The sequence below is a fragment of the Diadema antillarum genome, unplaced genomic scaffold (genome assembly GCF_040938485.1).
Source record: "Diadema antillarum isolate AM-2024a unplaced genomic scaffold, OU_Dant_1.0 scf00000087, whole genome shotgun sequence".
In the NCBI taxonomy this organism is placed as follows: domain Eukaryota; kingdom Metazoa; phylum Echinodermata; class Echinoidea; order Diadematoida; family Diadematidae; genus Diadema; species Diadema antillarum.
Window position 1 is genome coordinate 460,420 of NW_027270976.1, and position 20,398 is coordinate 480,817.

Here is a 20,398-nt window from a genome sequence, read left to right on the forward strand (position 1 = left end):
TGATTTTCGGAAACGGAGGAGGCATGTTATCATATAGGCCCCTAAAGCATGTATCTAAGATAAACATAAGCCAACATGCATGTACGTGTATTAATAACAGCGACATTATCATTTATCTAATAGAAGAACCTTTCCTCCCAGTGCTGTAGCACGGAGTTATCTTCGTATACAAAATGCCTATAGGTTCCTACTGCCTTATAATGAAGACGATCCGCTATCCATGAGAGCTCTCCCACCTCTGTCTATGTAATGAACATCCCTCACCCTGACGTGCAGTCATGAAGATCAAAGACTACACGACATCATGTTATGATGCCAGGATTCCCTGTGTCACCTCGTCAGCAATTAAAGTCTTTACATATCGTGCAGCTATCTGCTCGATGTTTTTTATTCCCCGTTTTTGTTTTTGTCAACAAGATTATATGAGAGTAAAGTTTGCTTGTATCGAAAGATATTTGCATCATACGTTTGCTGTGTATACGTTACACGGAGAGATATATAGGCGCATACGAGAGGTATAGGGCTGTGGGCATTCGTGTCACCTGGAAGCCACACGTACGAGCATTTTGACAGCTGAAAATAAATACGCACCATCACCATTGTATCTCGCAAGCGACCGAGTTTCTTGTCCCGCATGTTACCAGTATACATGTAGTATCTTGACGATCGATAATGGGGCGAAGCGGTATCCCGTGCAGTGAGAGTTGACTACCTATAAATTCCTGTTCAAGGGAAACAGACTGCTTAATAAAATCGTCTTAGGGTCTGTATCCCATGGTCCAGAAGATTTTCACCGACGGGATCTAATCACGTGACCAACGATGGAAAATGGATTGAGAACTGTCGTCAATAGCATCAACGGTGGTAAGTACAATGTACATCAGCCTTGACCAGCTTTCGAATTTCTCTCGCACAAGTCTTTGATCAACATTAAGCAAATGCCTTTGCCGTGTTATAGGCTTACATCTGTTCAGTATACATAGATAAACATCATTACTGTCCAAAATGAATATCGACTATTTTTGGAATATATATGTATAGGCCTATATGAATATTCTCTGTACAATGATACGAGACTACGACGCCATGTGATTAATACACGAGGTATATCTAGATGACACAATATGTATTGTACGTGGATAGTTTGATTACCATGATAATGTTTATATAAATTTAAATATATGGAGATAAACTCATCTGAAGCGACGTTTCGCCAATCATGCATTTGCTTCCTCGTTCCGATAAATATCGGGTGGAAGGAACAATTGACAAAATGTCACTTCAAGTCAGTTTATTTTGTTTTTAAACGCCTATAATCTACTTTGACTGGATGAATGAGAATAACTCACATAATGTATGAACGTTTGTGGTGTGAACGTTCGTGGTGTTATCGTTTTCTCTACCTGTATACAGTATACACTCTTTTATCTCTTTAACATTGGAGGGGGCTCAAGATTAGACCATGCATATGTTACACAATATACACATACATACACACACACACACGCGCGCGCGCGCGCACACACATCTATTATTTATATATATATATATGTAAAGTGGCGTACGGTGGGTCGAAACATGGGGGGAACCATAAAGTAATTTTGACGGTCTGTATGCTTGTGCGTGTGTGCGTGAGCAATAATGGGACTACAATACATTACGGAATGTGATACATTCAACAACGCAGTCATTGAGGAACATTGTAAGTTTTCCTTACATGGATTATGGAATGACGGTGTGAAACGATCGACAAATTATATACTGTCAGCAACATAAGGTGAATGGCATAACAATAAAATGCGGGCGAGCGAAGCGAGCAAGCTTGAAAATTTTGATATTCTACAGTTCCAAAACTGGAGTTTTAATTGTAGCTACATATTTCGCTTTGAAATAAATGGGGGCGCATCGGGCGCAACTGCTGGCAATTATTGGCAGCAACATTAGGAGAATGGCATAACGATTCAATGCGAGCGAGCGAAGCGAGCAAGCTTGAAAATTTTGACATTCTACAGTCCCAAAACTGGGGTTTGTAGCTTTATCTTTCACTTTGGAAATTAATGGGGCGGCGCATCGGGCGCAACTGCTGGCAATTACTGGCAGCAACATTAGGAGAGTGGCATAACGATTCAATGCGAGCGAGCAAAGCGAGCGAGCTTGAGAATTTTGACATTTTACAGTCCCAAAACTCCCGTTTGTAGCTATATCTTTCGCTTTGGAAATTAAGGGGGGGCATCGGACGCAACTGCTGGCAATTACTGGCAGCAACATTAGGAGAGTGGCATAAAGATTCAATGCGAGCGAGCGAAGCGAGCGAGCTTGAAAATTTTGACATTTTACAGTCCCAAAACTCCCGTTTGTAGCTATATTTATCTTTCGCTTTGGAAATTAAGGGGTGGGGGCATCGGACGCAACTGCTGGCAATTATTGGCAGCAACATTAGGAGAATGGCATAACGATTCAATGCGAGCAAGCGAAGCGAGCAAGCTTGAAAATTTTGACATTTTACAGTCCCCAAACTCCCGTTTGTAGCTATATTTATCTTTCGCTTTGGAAATTAAGGGGTGGGGGCATCGGACGCAACTGCTGGCAATTATTGGCAGCAACATTAGGAGAATGGCATAACGATTCAATGCGAGCAAGCGAAGCGAGCGAGCTTGAAAATTTTGACATTCTAGAGTCCAACAACTGCCGTCGTAGCTATGTTTTTCGCTTTACTAAATTAAGGGGGAGGCGCACCGGGCTCAACTGCTGGATGCGAGTGAGCGAAGCGAGCGAGCTTGAAAATTTTAACATTTTACAGTCCAAAAGCTGCCGTTTGTAGCCATATTTTTCCCTTTTATTCATAATATATATGTACATATTTATTTTATTTTCTTTGTTTATTCATTTATTTTTATTATCATTATTATTATTATTATTTTTTTTTTTGGGGGGGGGCTTTTTTGGGGGGGCAAAAATGCGTTTTGCCCTTCCACTTTTTGGATTGGGGGGGGGGGGGCGGCCGCCCCCCCCCCCCCCTGCCCCCCACTTCCGGCGCCTATGCTATACCATACATGGTACGTACATGTGGTATACAAAACTAATGTACAACTACGGAAGACGACGTATGTCGTTCAACAGTGTTGCGTATCATTGGTTGAGTTACGTAATAGGTCTTATATTTCCAAATCCCTGGTCAAGTTGTGTGCTCATCACTCAATGCAATGATAAGAAGGTATATTATCGCTGAACAGATAAGATTACCTATTTCTGCTGGTTCAATATGCGCTGATCGTTATACCAAGTAAACAAGAAGTGTCGCTGCCAGTATAGGCCTGATTAAGACTTCCCAAACCTAGAACTGAATATTTGAAGAAATCATTTAAGTATAAATATGCTAAGGAATATAATGACCTTCCCATGGATATCAAAATTTCCCCCAGTGTTCATATATTTAAATCTAAAATAAGTATGTTTACTCTCTAAAAAAAATCGAGTGAAAATATTCACTCTTAAAAGAGTGAATACAAAAAAGAGTGAATTTCGAGTGAAATTGGAGTGAATTTTGAGTGAAAATGTTCATTTTCACTCATTTTGGAGTGACGTCAGGGATCACTCCAAAATCTTCGAGTGATCCCTGACGTCACTCCCAAATGAGTGAAAATGAGCATTTTCACTCAAAATTCACTCCAATTTCACTCGAAATTCACTCTTTTTTGTATTCACTCTTTTAAGAGTGAAAATTTTCACTCGATTTTTTTTAGAGAGTAAGGTCACTGCCCCGTTGATTTAATTTTTTTTCTTTTTGCTGATGAAAAAGAGTTATTACAGAATTATTTGAATTAGTACAGGTTATTGAAAGTTATGATTTATCATTTTTCCACTCCCTTTCATTTGTATCCTTCTCTTTTGCTATTCGCCATTCGATGTTGTTGTTGTTGTTTTCTTTCTCTCAATCTATGTATACTGTATTTCAAATATGTACATTTTTACAAGAGTTATGTATTTCACAATGTCACATTGTATTTGTATAACTTCCATGTTCTGGACCCCATGGAAGACCAGCGATGCCATGTTGGCATCGCTGAATATGGGCCATCCAGCCGTTGTTGTTTTTATACGGAAAATAAAATCAATCAATCAATACTCCTTACTCTGTCTTATAGGCTCCAAGGAGACTGGCATAGGGACTTCAAAGTTTGCAATTATCATGATTATGGACAGTCGCTTCCCCCCCTTTTTTTTTTAACTTTAAACATCAAGGGCAACTTTTCACACACACACACACGCGCGCGCGCGCGTCTATGGTGGAAACCGAGGACCTGTTTTACAAAATTTCACCACAATCAATAACCGAGGACCTGTGTGTCAGTCAACCGAGGACTCATTCGTATATTACCATCCAACCGAGGACTTATTACAATAAACATGTACCCCTGCATGCAAAAGCAGACCGTTTGGAATGGTCTGCGTACCGAGTACGTCTTCGGTTCTCTGTGTGTCCTCGGTTTAAATGTAAAGTGCGTATGTGTGTCCTCGTTTTACACCAGGGCATGGGTAAGTGCACACACACACACACACACACACACACACACACACACAAACACACACACAAGCACGCACTATTACGCTTAAGTTTTTTGATGGCAGATGATCATGTTTGTAAGACCAGAATCGGTATTCTAATCAAGAAACTATCTGAGTATATCGTAACGCTTATGGTATTACATTGTATTATCAATCAACCACAGAGAACATCGAGAATAGTTCGGAAATATTAATTGGCATTGCGGTGGTAGATGCAAAAGGGGCCTATACGTGTTCTACTCATTGTGTTAGCATAAATAAGTGTGTGCAAACAATAGGAACTCGAAGCTAAATATTCATGAGTTACAATTCCCGGGAAGGCTAGGTAGAGATGGACGTGAATAGGACCCTGAGGTCATTTTCACCTCACTTGATGGACATAGCTACAATGTAAATATTTACTATCGCACACATGATTATAGGCTCAAGTTTGATACACAAATATTTTGCTGTGATTTTCTCTAACAGAAATGCCAGCGTGGTAGAAAATGTACCAAAGGAATGGCTACCCTCAACGTAATGAAAGAAATTAGACGCTGGGTTAATAAAGGCACTTGAAACATCAGGAATGTTGAGACCACGAGAGGGAGTTTATTTCAACTGATTTGTTCGTTTGTTTGTTTTTGTTTAATATCTATTTATTTATTTATTTATTTATTTATTCAGTCTTCTTTAAAAACAGGGTAGTCTTTTCAGAGCCAAAAGGCCTGCTTTCAAAAAGAGCACTGTTAACATGAATATGCAGTCACATATCGGAACATATATTTGCATAAGTGTAAACAAAAGTTATTACGACAAAACCAAAATATACCAAGTCAAACACAATAACAACTAAACAAGAAAAACAAACAAACAATTAAACTAAGCTCATAACAAAACAAGATACTACATCACGGAGTTAAAAGCCCTCAATCAGCCAAGAGGCTGGGTTAAGGTTAGGGTTAGGGTTAGGGTTAGGGTTAGAGAGGCGGTGAACAAAGTATTTGACATATTACCTCGTCATCTTGCTGGCACTTAAACTAAAGGCCTTCATAATACTACTAGACCAAACTATGACAGCTTTACCCCATCCCCTCCCCCCTTCTCCCATTCTTATTGTAAGCCCTAAGCACTGCTATTGACTAATATCAAAAGCGAATTGGGAAAGATATGTATCGTGTACACTCGTGTAGGATGAAATTTCTCTTCCTGTTTATCTGTGCCTCTTTCTATTTCTATTCTATTTTCTCTGTTTTGTGTGTGGAGGGCTGGAGGAGTGGACTGGATGCGTGTTTTTAGCCGTAAATGATACAAAGCCATACAATAAATGAATGTGTGTGCGCCACAAATACCAATGTCATATTTGGGCATAGATTATACCTTCCAAAGTACATAACTGCAACATTGAGGTTAAGCTTGTACTTTTCATATCGCACACGAATCAGTTTATATTGATACAATGTTTTTATTGTCGGCAAATATTATATTTCACTCTGTAATGCTGTCATATCTTCTTTAGCCAGCCATGAAGATGGCGAGTGGAGATACAAGAGACTGTTTACTCCGGGACCTCTCGGGGTGAGCCTCTCCACCAAAGAAGCCATGCTACGTGATGTTGGGTCCAGAGATACAGTATTCATCCAGCTCTTGAAGTCTGTGCGAGCGAGTCTGCTTCGGATAGCAGGTAAGTGGAATACAACGATATGCTATCAGTCAGGAATGGAAATATGTAAAATAATGCCACTTATGTTTTAAACTAATATGATTCACATATTATAGCAGAATAGAGATCTTTCACAACTAATCATTATTATGACACAGGGGCCGCGGAGCGTTTTTTAGTGTGTGTGTGTGTGTGTGTGTGTGTGGGGAGGGGGCCTACGGGACATTCCGGATCACCCCGGACAACCCCGGATCTGATCCGGGGTGATCCGGGGAGAGATCCGTGTTGACGCCTTGGACATCCTTGGACATCCGTGTATGTCCGTGTAGATCCGGGGATATCCGGGAGGCCAACACGGTAACTTTTGGAGGTCAAAAACATCCGGCATCATCCGGGGATTGCCGTGTTGGCAGAGCAATCCGGGATGGTCCGTGTGGCTGCCGTGTGGCTGCCGTGTGGCTGCCGTGTAGATGCCGTGTTTTTCCGTGTAGACGACGCGCTCTTCCGGCCTTATCCGTGTAGCTGCCGTGTTGAAACCGTGTGTAAAGTCATATCAACGCTCGTCGACACTTCATCGAGGTCGAGACTATCCCAGATCTCCCCAGATCTCCTCGTTTCTCCCCGGATCTCCCCGGATCACCGTGTAGATCCTCGAGGATTCGTGTTTATATGTGCCGTGTGTTGATGCCGTGTGACTGGGGCCTTAGGCCCCAGTCACATTTAAACACGGATCCTCAAGGATCTACACGGTGATCCGGGAAGCGTTTTTTTTAAGACGGCACAGATTGGGGCATGGCGCGTGTTAAACCTATGGGAAAAACGTTGGGTTAGGGTTTTTGGTTATGGTTATGGTTAGGGTTAGGGTTAGGGTTGGGGTTAGGGTTAGGGTTAGGGTTAGGGTTTGATGGTTAGGGTTAGGATTAGGATTAGGGTTAGGTTTAGGGATAGGGTCCCCGATAGATTTTTAGTTTCCCCAATCTGTGCCGTCTAAAAAAAACACGCATCCGGGAAGATCCGGGGAGATCCGGGATATTTTCGACTTTGATGAGTTGTCGACCAGCGTTAATATGACTGTGCGCACGGTATCAACACGGCAGCTACACGGATAAGGCCGGAAGAGCGCGGCGTCTACACGGACAAACACGGCATCTACACGGATCAACACGGCAGCTACACGGCAGCTACACGGCAGCCACACGGACCATCGCGGATTGCTCTGCCAACACGGCAATCCCGGATGACGCCGGATGTTTTTGACCTCCAAAAGTTGCCGTGTTGGCCTCCCGGATGTCCCCGGATCTACACGGACATACACGGATGTCCAAGGATGGCCAAGGCGTCAACACGGATCTCTCCCCGGATCACCCCGGATCAGATCCGGGGTTGTCCGGGGTGATCCGGGATGTCTATGTGACTGGGGCATTACAAGTAAGACCAACGTGTCAATCACGATATGTACAACGTTCCTTCTCAATCGTTCCTTCCAGGTGTGTCTGGAGATACTCACACAAGCATTCTGATGCAGGGAAGTGGAACGTTCAGCGTAGAGGCCGCTCTAACAACTAGTATTCCAAGAGAAAATCCACGGGTATGTATCTGAAGGATAATTACGCGTTTAGCATTTTAGTGTAGAAACTTGTAATGAAGATAATCAAACTTATTTTTACTTTTTGTATCAACATAGTGTTTTTCACACCCATTATTGTATTCATATGATGTCATATGAGAAAGAAAGGCGCATGTTACTAATAGTAATAGGAACAACGGAACTTTTTTTCAGTGGGAATGTGTGTGTGCATGTGTGCTGCTGGCAATGTGATGGGGGGGGGGGTCAGGAGTCGATGGTGCCCCCTCCCCTTTGCTTTAACTCTTAATGTGCCAGGCCCAAAACCCCTAACGTGCCAGAGATTTTTACTTAAGGCCAGAATGTATCGAAACTGGACTGACAATGTAATTTAAAACTGCCATATCTTTCAAACTATCGACTGTTTTGAATTGAGTTCTACACAACAAATATCAAGAAATGATTGTTTTTTCGTGCCATGTAGTCAGTTTTCCGTAATATCTATCTGAACTTGAAATATTGCAGAAATGAATAATATCATCAAAAAATTATTGGAATTTTTTGTGTAGTATGAAAAGAAAGAGTCAGTCGTGGTTTTTCTTCAATAGAACGCTCCCTTGACTCTGTGAGAAAGTTTTAGAGCTACATCTCCCGTTTCAAATGATAGCAAAATTGTCTTCTAGAATTGTATGATTCCAAAGATACAAGCGGTTTATTTTGTCTTAGCAATTTCTCTTTCTGCCTCAGTAATTCATTCCCAAATCGGAGTCCTTTAGTCCCAGATCCTGTATTTGAAACTAAAGTAATTGTCCCGGGCCCTGGAAAGTGTCTTTTGTCCACTTGAGAAGGAAGCACCCTCTAATCCTTCTTTTGTCTATGCGGACTACGGGCGGGCGCACTCTATTGAAATCGGCAGGCCTTTGTCAGCGAGGATTTGTGCGCGCGCAATTCCTTGGTAACGGCGGAGATCATCCGAGTACTGATTGAGTACAATACACACTAGCGGTTGCTAGGGGCAGCTTGAAGGATGAACATTACTCCTGATCGAAAGCGAAGATGCTGCCGTGATCTGACCGATAAAAGTGCACACGCCTTCCGGTTTTTATTTGTCTAACGCTGTATCAATCAAGAATGTTGATCCGATCAACCTATTGCCAGCCACTGTCCATCCGATCACAACATTACCAAAATATTATAACAAAGTTAATTCACGGTAGTATACCACTTTTGTGTTTATTGCCAATCCAGAGAAATCAAAGTAAAGTGGGTTTGGCTAGAAAACCAGTTCAATCTCAGCACCACGAGGTCAGTCGCTCGGAGCAGCACACCACGTGCTTGTAAGCCCAGCGCTGGTGTTTGAAGCCATGTGCGTGCAACTGAAAAGCTCACCATTCATTTCATGATTCGGTAAAATAGCGCTACGTTGGGAGGAGCCCTCTCATTCTCGAAACGATCATCTCACTTTGAAATAGTAAAGTTCAATAGCGCTGTACTTGTGAACTATGCGGCCAGAGTTGTGAAGTAATTGAATCTTGCAAACGAATGAATTCAGTCAGATTTGAAATTTCCAAAAGCCCGATCGACAAGACACTAAAACATGACACAGATAAACAGTGAAAGGAAAGGCAGCTTTGCACATATCATGATGAAGGAGCGAACAATGCAATTACATTCAACAAAATCATTACGGTACAAATAACACTTAAAAAGAATCAAAAGCCCCCTGACAGTAGGCCTGATCTGCATAGCAAAATTGGTGACAAGAAGACAAAACTGTAGGTGCCGACAAGTATAAAATCACGTTTTACATTGCTGGTATGCTTTTTCAATGTTTGCTGTCTTTGATTGTCTTTAGTCTCATTCGCCGTGAAACATTTGATTATCTGAATATGACATTATTCAACGGCACATTCCATACTTTCACATGGCGTCAGAAATCTCTATAGCGCCTGCCAATATAGGTTTCATACCGAGCGATTTGTAACCATCAGAATTATTTTGAACGTTCATGGAAATCATAACATCGATCACTCTACTGTTGAAGTTCCTTCATTGGTTTATAATAGCCGATGGATGTTAGTTCCGTACTTGAATTCGTACCTTCATTGCGTTGTGACACAGTTTTCATGAAGCAGCATCATCCGACATTTCTTTCTTTCTTTTTTTGTGTGATCTCCAACACTGTTTTACTCCAAGGACTGAACAGCGGGATCTGAGTTTGAAGTTTTCAAAATCTGCATGCTAACAAATAGTTTGATGTTACTTTGCATCCTCTCTCTCTCTCTCTCCCTCTCTCTCTTATCTAAAGTCCTACGTAATAATAACTTTGATGGATTTGCTTGAGTTTGAACATTTTCCTCTTCACCTGCGACTCGGGGAAAATAACACGTTTCTATAAGAGGTAGGATAAACGATAAGCAAAGCTCAACAAATAACATAAATGCGTAAATATACTTTAATTCTGTGTCTCACTGAGCGATGAATGTTTGGAAACCTATCAAATTATAGGTTTCGAGCTTCCTAAACAGTTGAAATCAAAATCAAACAAGAAAACCCGTTTGCGAATTTGATATTGGCTGTCTACGAATTACTAATCGAATTCTGTTCTACTTTATCGAGACTGTGCTGTAGGGATTGTGTCTGCATCATTGCTTGGCGATAAACGATACAGCTTCGATTTTTGTTATCATGAAATGATAAATAATTATTGATCATTTTGCGTGGTTGAGTAAACAATTTCTATAATACACCAATCGACTGTCGATGGTTCTTTTTTGTTTGTTTTGATTTTGTTTTTGTTTTTGGCCAAAAGAAATAAGATAAATATTCTTGACGTTCGCAACGATTCTGGTCGCTAATTCGAGAGTACGTAGTTAGAGACATTTACTGTTCCAATAGCCAAGGTTATTTACACGCTATTTATAGCCGGAAAGCTACAAGAACCAAAACATCCTCCAAAATACGGCAGGACAATGACAAATTTTACGGATACGGAGATACGCTCAATGCGTGAAAACTAGTTTTCTTCAAAATGTATAGAGAAAAGAAGAAGCAACATAATAAGAGAGAAGGCATGCCGAAAGAGGTACAGTATGAAGACCAATTGAAGAGAAACCCTCAAAGAAAAAAAAAATGCAACCGTGGACGCAAGCACAAAAACAAAAACCAGTACATGGATAACAACATAGTTTGACTGATTTTCACGTGCACATCGTCACATACATATAGAAAATCAGGCTCTATAATGTACTTTCATATCGGTGGAGTAAAACCAATACAGCCAGTTTGCGCTAAAATTACAGTTCCAGTCACTTTCGTAAGTTTGAGAAAAAAAAAATCGGTTTTGGGTCAAAACCAGTGTTGATTAGTATTTGTACTATTTGCATGTCGTCGCTCAAAACAACAGCTCTATTCGCTCTTTGCGAACGCTGCCTACAATTTTTAAACTGAACTAAGCAAAATAATGTTCATCTTTTGCGATCTATATTTTGTCTGAAATTCCGAAACACTAGATTTCTACTTTGAATTTCATTTCGCTTCGAACTAGGAGAAGGTAATCACGCCAAAACAAACTACGAACTACGTGTGGTACCAAGCGGCATAGTTTACAGGTCTACTTTCCGTTCACTGCACACGTGCATAAGACAAGAACAAAAGCGTCTTCTTCTTTTGTATGCTAGCGTGGGGACGATTAGTGAAGTTCACCAAAATAAAAGGATGAAAGACTTGACCGACGAACGCAAGCTTACCGTCTTTGAGGGACAAAATCAAAGCAGCTTCCCGCCGGACAGCATCCAAGCGAACAATACAACTGGAACCGCATAGGCAATACACGCAGATTAAATAGCATACACACGCGTGGTTTACCAATGAGACTTTTGATCTATACACATCTCGCAGAGGGTGCGCTCGCTGCGGATTTTCCCGACGCGAAAAAAATACATCTAGCCGAAAAATCACGTATTTACTCAAAATTTTCCAATGTAAGCATACTCATATTTTTGGTGAAAACGATGGCTATGCTAGTCAGCTACCAGTACATATCATTGTCAGTTTCTTGGTGTAACACATTATGGTACCGTAAGAACTTAAATAATCAATGTTTTTCGCGCTCTTCTTTGTCGCCGATCGGCGACCATGGCACGTCAGCACTAAGGTCGCCGTTCGGCGACCATGGCACGTTAAGAGTTAAAGGAAAGATTCTCCTGCTGAGGAGTCATGGGTTTTGTTGTCATTTATTCTATTTTTTGCGATGTCATTAGTGTTTTATCGTCTTTTAAGAAAGGGTTGTAGCTCCCTCCCCCCCCCCTCCCCATTCCGCGGTCCCTTACTAGCATCAGCAAGCAACAAGGGGAAAGGTCACACATGGTAGAGGCCCTTACTCTTTTAGATTGAATCCAAAAACTGCTATGTGGAAAAAATTTGGCTGATGATAAGTAGGCAGTCTCGTCTGAAAGACTATCAGTATGACGTTTTATTAATGAACTCTGAAAAGATTACCTGCGCACTGTATTAATTGGTCTTCGTCAAAAGGTTTTGCTTCTGGTAAACGGAGCTTACGGCAAGCGGATGATAAAGATCGTGAAAACTTTTGGAATTCCTGACAAAGACGTCGAGGTCATGGATTTTCCTGAAAATGAGAAGATTAGTCCATATCGTGTGGAGGAAAGACTGAAGGAGGGAAGAGAATGGACCACTGTAGCCATTGTCCACTGTGAAACTACTTCTGGAGTGATCAATCCTATCACAGCTATCGGAAGACTGGTCAAACAATACTGTCCGGGTAAATCTAGTAATCCCTTTAAAGGATTATATCTATCGATATCATCATACTCAAGAATCAAAATACATGTAGCCCATATGGAGGAAGAACAATGAATTGCTCTTCTACACGCGTTGAAAATACTGCATTGGTAATGTATCAGAAATATAACAATCTTTAATTTGCTTCAGAATCAGCGATGAGTATTGAGAAATAATTGTCAAAATTTGATGAGTGTTTTTTTTTCTCTGTAATGATTCGTTTCACATGCATGTTTCGCAAGCAACCACGGGAGTATAAGTTGCTTATGAAACGCATGTTCTTAACTCAGCTCCGAAGGAGCTAAGGTAAGAACATGCGGGTTCAGTCTCGTGGTCTTTGATTATTGGTTTATTCCTCGGTTCTGTATTAACGTGCTATGTTAGAGCTTTCCAAATGACGTGAAATAGAGAAAAAAAAACACTGAAATCGTATGCAGTGGATAAAAGCGATTTCTCATGCATCCACTTTAATTTCTATCAAGAAAGGTACAGGGAATGAAATTCGGTCTCATCTTTCATTTTCCGCATGGATGACCAGACGCAATGTTCATCGTGGATGCTATGAGTAGCTTCGGCGCCATTCCCATCCCGTTTGAGGAGTCTCATATTGACTTCCTCGTCAGCTCTGCTAACAAGTGTCTGGAAGGTGTGCCAGGCTTTGGACTTGCCATCGTACGGAAGGGCGCCCTCAAGAAATGTCAAGGTCAGTTGCTGATGAAAATTATTGGCAAATGAGAATAAATCCGCTTTCCTTTCTTTTTAAAGTTGTCTAAAGTTCATTTAGTTTTATTGCATGAAAAGTGTTAGATACAACAAAGATTTTGATGTAATAGTCCAGCAAATGGCAAATGTAAGGCATTTCAACATTTTATTATCATTGGTGAAGAGAAAACAGTCGCTATCAAAAGATGGTAAGAACCATCCAGAGATATATATGACGTTCAGTTTGTTCATCTTAGCTGCACATTGAATGTCCTTGGTTTCTCTCAGATGTGTAAGATACTCAGTGCGTCTCATGCCACCTTGTTGACATTCTACACTTCACAAAAAAAAAAATCGTTTTAATTACTGTTTTCACCTCAATTTTAGCCTTTGTCTATTCCTTCCTTTAACATCTTGTGATACCTCTGCCCTGTCTGACGATTTTAACTTCCTCATCTCTGTCTTTCGTTTTACTCTCAACTTTTCTCATTGTGCGACTTCCATCTGTTTCCTCATTTTCATCTCCTTTTCCACCTCTCGTTTCCCCCTTGTACTTCGGTTCCCCCAGGCCGCTCACGAAGTCTCAGTCTGGATCTGTTTGACCAGTGGGAGACCTTCGAGCGCACCGGCCAGTTCCGGTTCACTCCTCCGACCCACACCATACTGGCCTTCCATCAAGCCTTGTTGGAACTTGAGCAAGAGGGAGGGGTCCAAGGCAGATTGAAGCGGTAGGCAGAACAAAAAGTCTTACCGAAATTCTCTATTTAGGACTTAAAAAATTAAAAACAAGCTCTTCAAAGGATTCCTTTTTTACCTTTTACAGAGCAACAGTAATTTAAGCAACCATGTAAGTCGGGAAACTGAATATCTAATGTGTTGGGGGTTCAAGGAGTCTTCTACTAGTGTTATTGTTCCTTTGAGCGGACCCCGGAAAATTCTGGGATTTTAGTAGGTCTCACATTTTTGTAGGTTGTGATTTTGAATTAACTTGTTTTCTTCTGTTTCTCTCCCCCTCCTTCTCTCTCTCTCTCTCTCTCTCTGCCAAAAAAGGAGAAAATGAAATTGTGTGTGTGCTGTTTCGCGGCCCCTCAATTGCTCGACAATAAGTTATCACTCCTGTTATTGGCTGGATGACCATCAATAGATGCAAAGATGACTCTGTTTAAAAAAAAAAGAGGAGAAGGTAAAATTGGATGACATTAGAAGATATGCTGACAATATATTAGCATATGTCAGAAAAATCTAATCACTCGCTAACTTGTTTGTTTTCGGCTTACCCGTGCTTGTTTGATTTCTTTGCTTTTAATGGCTATTCCACGTGACTGAATCTAAAACGTGTCAATGATACTAGTTAATACACCAGAATTACGTAATCCGACTGATTCTTACCTGTATGATACCTTATGCCTTGAATGATATCTTATATCTTAAATGATCTCTTTCACGGCTTAGATACCAAGAGAACCGGAGGATTCTGAGGGATGGAATGAGGGAACTTGGATTCCGAGAATTCCTGGACGAAACTCACGAAGGTTGCATCATTACATCCTACCACTACCCTACTCACCCAAACTTTGACTTCCAAGATATGTACAGGAAACTTAGTGACATGGGTAAGCCGAGCCTATGAAGTTATCGAGTAACCTGTGGCAAGTTATGAAGCTATGATCATCGGACATTATAATGGTATATAAAAGAGCATGTAATAGAGATTTTTGTAATGGAGTCACCAAGGGCGGTGAGTTGGCTCAGTCGGTAGCGCGTCTGCCTCACGATCACGCGGCCCGGGTTCGAACCCGAGTCTGGACTGAGCAATGTTGTGTGTAAACATACCGTCCCCTCTAGCAAGAGGCAAAACACTCTGTCCCTCGGATAGGACATAAAATGGAGGTCCCGTGTATGAGAGAGTCACAGCTCATGCACGTAAAAGATCCCGCTTCATTCATTCATCGCAAAGAGCAGGGTGTCTAACCCGGTGAAGTGGTCCCACCCCACATCCAACTGGACCCCATGGAAGACCAGCTTAGTGTAGCTGAATATGGGCTATCCAGCCATCTTCACAGATGGAAAATGAACAACAACAACAACAACAACAACAACCCCTCAGGACGATTCACACCTCTTTTCTGGGCACCGTTTCATGGATGCTACTTTTTCTTCATCTCGACAGACAGGAATAACAACAAAACAATCATTGATTCATTCGGAATGAAGAAAGACATTGTTACAGTCATTACCCTTGTAATCATCTGACCTTGATTGAAAACAAAGATGAGACTACCTCAAATCACACAAGTCACATTTAACGTTGCAATCCATCATGGTACAGATGTCAGTTTTTGAAAAAATGACCAACACGACTTTAGTGATTAATGCTGAGTCTTTAAGACAGACAAATTAAACTGTTGATTATATTTCCTTGTGATTAAGTTTTAGACCGAGCTTTGATTTTGATCACAGGAGAAGAAAAACGCAATGCGAGCACATTAAGAGGAGAGACATCTTCACTGATGAGTTTGTACATAAATCCTTTAAAAAAACAATTGCAAACACGGCCTGTATGGTATACGAAAACAGTAGTAATCGAGTTAAACTGTGTGTGGTACACTTATTCGCACTGCATGTTACACACGCCTGTAGAGGGAGTAGCAATCGAAGAAATCAAATGACTGAACAGACTACACTCTAAAAAATCCGGGTCAGAACTTACCGGAACTGGGTCCGTAGGGGTCACACACCATTCCGGGTCAAAAAGGACTTGGAATTTGGTCATGAAGACCCGGAAATGGGTCACCCTGGTCCAATTCATGACTCTGGATGGGGTCATATCTGACCCCATTCCTTGTCATTTCTGACCCGGAACGGTGTGTGACCCCAACGGACCCAGTTCCGGGTCAGTTCTGACTCGGATTTTTTAGAGTGTACTGTTCTTAAACATTCACTTTTTGCTTCACAAAGCAATTAAGTTATTCCATTTTCTTCCCAGCGATCGAAGAGAAGCAAAAACGTGTTTATTGTGATTGCAAAGGAGGTTTTGAACTCGTCATAATTCCATAAAACACATTGAATACGCTTAAGGCGGGTTCCGCTTCCGAAATATCATCCATTCTGTTCACAACAAAGAGTTGAATCATTTGAAAACTGTGTCTTCACCCAGACAGACAAGGTTTTCACAAGACATAAGTAATCTCTGATTATCATCTCACCTCAGAAACAATATAAACATCATAATGTATCAAAATATAAGTCAAATCTTCATGAATGAATAAAATGTCCTGGTGATCTTCATTTATACTTGGGCGGATCTGTGAGCATTTGTGTTTGGAACATACATGCACCATGAGAACGATTTCCTTCACAGCTAGAAAGAGTAATGAAATTCTGGTGCGTGTACATATTGCCTTAGAATATTTACTTACTGTTTTATTGATGTACCTTATCATTCTTATAATAATTCGAGTCCTTTTGTCCTTATTTCGAATGTTTTGGGGAAAAGGTTTATAGAATTTAATATGAACCATAGTTCAGTTAACCCTGATGACCCCATTGTATCCACCGAAAACATCAATTACGGTGTTTTATAAAATTCTATTATTTGTTATTGCACGATCGTCGCTTTTTTATATAAATACATCGGCTAAATGATAGAAGTAGTGATTAAGCAAGAATAATAATCATAAACGTTGTCATTATGATAATGAATCTAAACGTGTAGTGTTATGTTACGCATGACACCTCCGTGTATCTCGCCTTTCCTGCACACACATCACGCTGTTTACTGCTGCCTAGCAACCTAATACATGTACCTCCTCTTTTCCATTGCCGCTCAGTCTCTTTCTCTCTCTCTCTCTCTCTCTCTCTCTCTCTCTCTCAAAGTATTGATTTTCACCATAACTAATGATTAATTGACTACTTAATATTACATATTTGAGTAATCTGTCAATAAGAATTTTGCATAATATCAACCATTTTTATCTTAGATATGATCTATCCTAATATTTCCGGTGTGTGTTTTCTTATTTGCTTGTTGCTGTTTTTAGCTCACCTGAGCCGAAGGCTCAAGTGAGCTATTGCGATCGCTCTTCGTCCGGCGTCCGTCGTGCGTCGTGCGTCGTCCGTCGTGCGTCGTCCGTCGTGCGTCGTCCGTCGTCCGTCGTGCGTAAACTTTTTACATTTTCATCTTCTTCTTGAGAACCCCACGACAGATTTTCACCAAACTTGGCAGATAGCATCCCTAGGGAGGTAGGATCTCAATTTGTTTAAGTGGGCACCATGGCCCATCTGGGGGGCCCCAGGGGGGCCCAAACACCCTAAAATTAAGGAATCTTTAAAAATCTTCTTCTCTAGAACCAGAAGTGATAGAGCTTAGTTTATACTATGAGTTAGTACATTGATGACTGTAGTTTCTAATTTGTTCATGGGGGAATCAGGGGTGCCCCCCTTGGGACCCAGGGGAGGGGGATGGGGAGGGGTCTTAATGGGGCCTAAATTGTACATTTTCATCTTCACTTTGATGTCCCCATGTCTGATTTTCATCAAACTTGGTAGGTAGCATCCCTAGGGGGATAGGATCTCACTTTGTTCAAATGGGCACCATGGCCCACCTGGAGGGCCCCCAGGGGGACCCAAACCCCCTAAAATTAAGAAATCTTTAAAAATCTTCTAGAACCAGAAGTGATAGGGCTTAGATAACACTATGAGTTAGTACATTGATGACTGTAGTTTCAAGTTTGTTCATGGGATTGGCGGAATCAAGGGTACCCCCCCCCCCCCTTGGGACCCAGGAGAGGGGATGGAGAAAAGTCCTACACTACAGTTGTAATGGGGCCTGAATTGTACATGTTCATCTTCTTCTTGAAAACCTCATGATGAATTTTGACCAAACTTAGCAGGTAGCATCCCTAGGGGGATAGAATCTCAATTCCTTCCCCCCCCCCCACATTAAGGAATATTTAAATCTTCTACTCTAGAACCAGGAATGATAAGCATAGCTAATACCATGAGTTTGCTTGCCCCCCCCCCCCTGGAGTTGAAGGGTGGGGGGGGGGGGGGGGATCCGTATGCAGACCCAAGTTTCCAATGTTCTCAGGTAATAGTGTGCAAGAATGCATGGAAGGTGAAATTGCGATACTCAGGTGAGCGCGTGACCCGCGGGTCTCTTGTTTAGTTTCGATAGTTTAATTGTATATTAGCCATTGCAAGCAAAAATCAAGTCAATCTGAGCTGCGACAGTTATTATTATAATGACATGTTACAATGCCATTTCTGTAGGAACACCAAAGAAAAGTACGATATAATTAAAAACACAATTGAACCAAGCAAGACAAAGAAGTTTGTAATCGCTCTTATCGCCGTTCGTGCTACTCGGTTATGCCGGTTTGTTCTTGTGTCATCTTCATCTTTCTCTTTTACCTGGTCTTTCTTTGTTTATTATCAAATACTAATTATATGGTTTATCGTATATTTTGTGCTTGCTTTCTTTTCAGATTTGGTGATATATCCCGGAAAAGTGACTCAGGCAAATTGTTTCCGTATTGGAAATATTGGTCACTTATTCCCAGATGACATGCGCCATCTACTGTCAGGAGTCAGGAAAGTATTCGAAGAAATGTACATTCCTCTCCCACTGTCCGATTAGACCCTCTGGTCTGGTCGCCTGATTATCAAACCATTTCAGCCGACAATCATGACATTTAACGTAGATATACTTTGGAAAAAAGGTTATTTGTTATCACAGTAATTGTATTTCTCACTGTTTTATTTGTTTTATAGAGTGATTGCCAGCCATTTTTAAAACTCTAACATTTCTACAAAATGAGATCATTTCAGCAGACCAAATGTTATTCTACCGACGAATGTTCTACCAATAAAATGACCACAAGGAGTGAACAATGAAATACTGGTCTTGGGTTGGAGTAAATTTTTGACTTTTCATAGTTCTTGACCCCTTTTATGGTATCAGAATCGTGTGTATAGAATTCTTTGATCACTTTGCTTGGTCAAAACATTTATACAGTATTGACTGGCCTCTAGGGAGATATCAGAAAATATTCTTTCTTTGCGGGCAATATCTATCTGGTATCTCCCTCCAGGCCAGTCAATGTCATAATCATTACCTATCCCCTAGGTAAATTAGGAAAATATGTGAATACGGCTATACACTATGATATAGATCGAGCCACATTTGACTACCTGTAGATCATCACCAACATGTCGAATAATTGAAAAATTGTTCATCAATGTATATCATTCAACTCCAACTTCCAAGATACATATATGTAGTTGTAACAGGCGAACTTCAAACATCTGAACCTTGTTACACTTTATTTTTGCTTCTGTTTCAATTTGGAGAGTTGTAATAACTGATGGTCACTGTGCACAAATGGACTAGTCATTGTTTGAGGCGTAGTACTGCTGGAAGTGGTCCACCTTGTATATGAGTTGATTTATCAGCGTTCTTCTGCGGTGCGTGTAACCGACACACAGCGACGTCCTTGAATGTTTTCTCTTTGTGGTCGACCGGAATGTTTACATGTAAAGTGAATGGCGAAACCCGGAAGAAGCAAAATACCAACGAATATTGACTGTTGACCTCTACGACCCTGCAAAATACCGACTGCAATTGCCTCGCAAAACTACCTTGTATAGGTAATAATATTTGAGATCAAATGTTAGTCATTCACTGAACAATCGAATCATTGAAAACATTAATTTGCGTATTAATTTGTGTGGGTGAATGTTAAAACTTGCTTATCACTTTATAGTCTATAGATAGGTTTATCTTAATCATTTTGGCTAGTTTGGGCAGGGCTCGACACTAACTTTTTTGTTTGGTGGCCCGATGGGGCCACCAATATCCTCAATTTCAAATTTTTGGTGGCCCGAGAGAAAAATTTGGTGGCCCCGAAAAAAACAATAAAAAACATTAAAAGTCCTGTTTTTTTAATAAGTCAAATATCTAAGTTTTATCCAGTCATAGTAGGAATTGGAAGTTGGACATACATCTACTCATAAATAAACCCCAACAAACTCGCAACACTCACTCTCAGGCACTCATTCAGTCGTTTTCATCCATCCTTTAAACAAATATAACTGCTAATTTCCGGCGCAAAAAGTTACGA

At 40.9% G+C, this 20,398-nt stretch overlaps 1 protein-coding gene across 1 annotated transcript; it reads left to right on the forward strand.

Annotated features, from left to right (window-relative positions):
• Positions 1-821: 821 nt before the first annotated feature.
• On the forward strand, positions 822-18,915 carry LOC139718030 (2-aminoethylphosphonate--pyruvate transaminase-like). Its single transcript, XM_071629520.1, has 8 exons — positions 822-864; positions 6,065-6,229; positions 7,696-7,796; positions 12,306-12,555; positions 13,114-13,278; positions 13,846-14,005; positions 14,730-14,890; positions 18,764-18,915. The coding sequence occupies exons 1-8, from the start codon at positions 822-824 to the stop codon at positions 18,913-18,915; spliced, it is 1,197 nt and encodes a 398-aa protein (XP_071485621.1).
• Positions 18,916-20,398: the final 1,483 nt, after the last annotated feature.

What these genes read in the sequence shown, in the direction of transcription:
- LOC139718030 (XM_071629520.1), top strand. Translation starts at nt 822, where the DNA reads ATGGAAAATGGATTGAGAACTGTCGTCAATAGCATCAACGGTG. An exon ending in TTCCAAGAGAAAATCCACGG is followed by an intron (nt 7,797 to 12,305) that starts GTATGTATCTGA and finishes CTTCGTCAAAAG; the next exon opens with GTTTTGCTTCTGGTAAACGG. An exon ending in CGCCCTCAAGAAATGTCAAG is followed by an intron (nt 13,279 to 13,845) that starts GTCAGTTGCTGA and finishes CGGTTCCCCCAG; the next exon opens with GCCGCTCACGAAGTCTCAGT.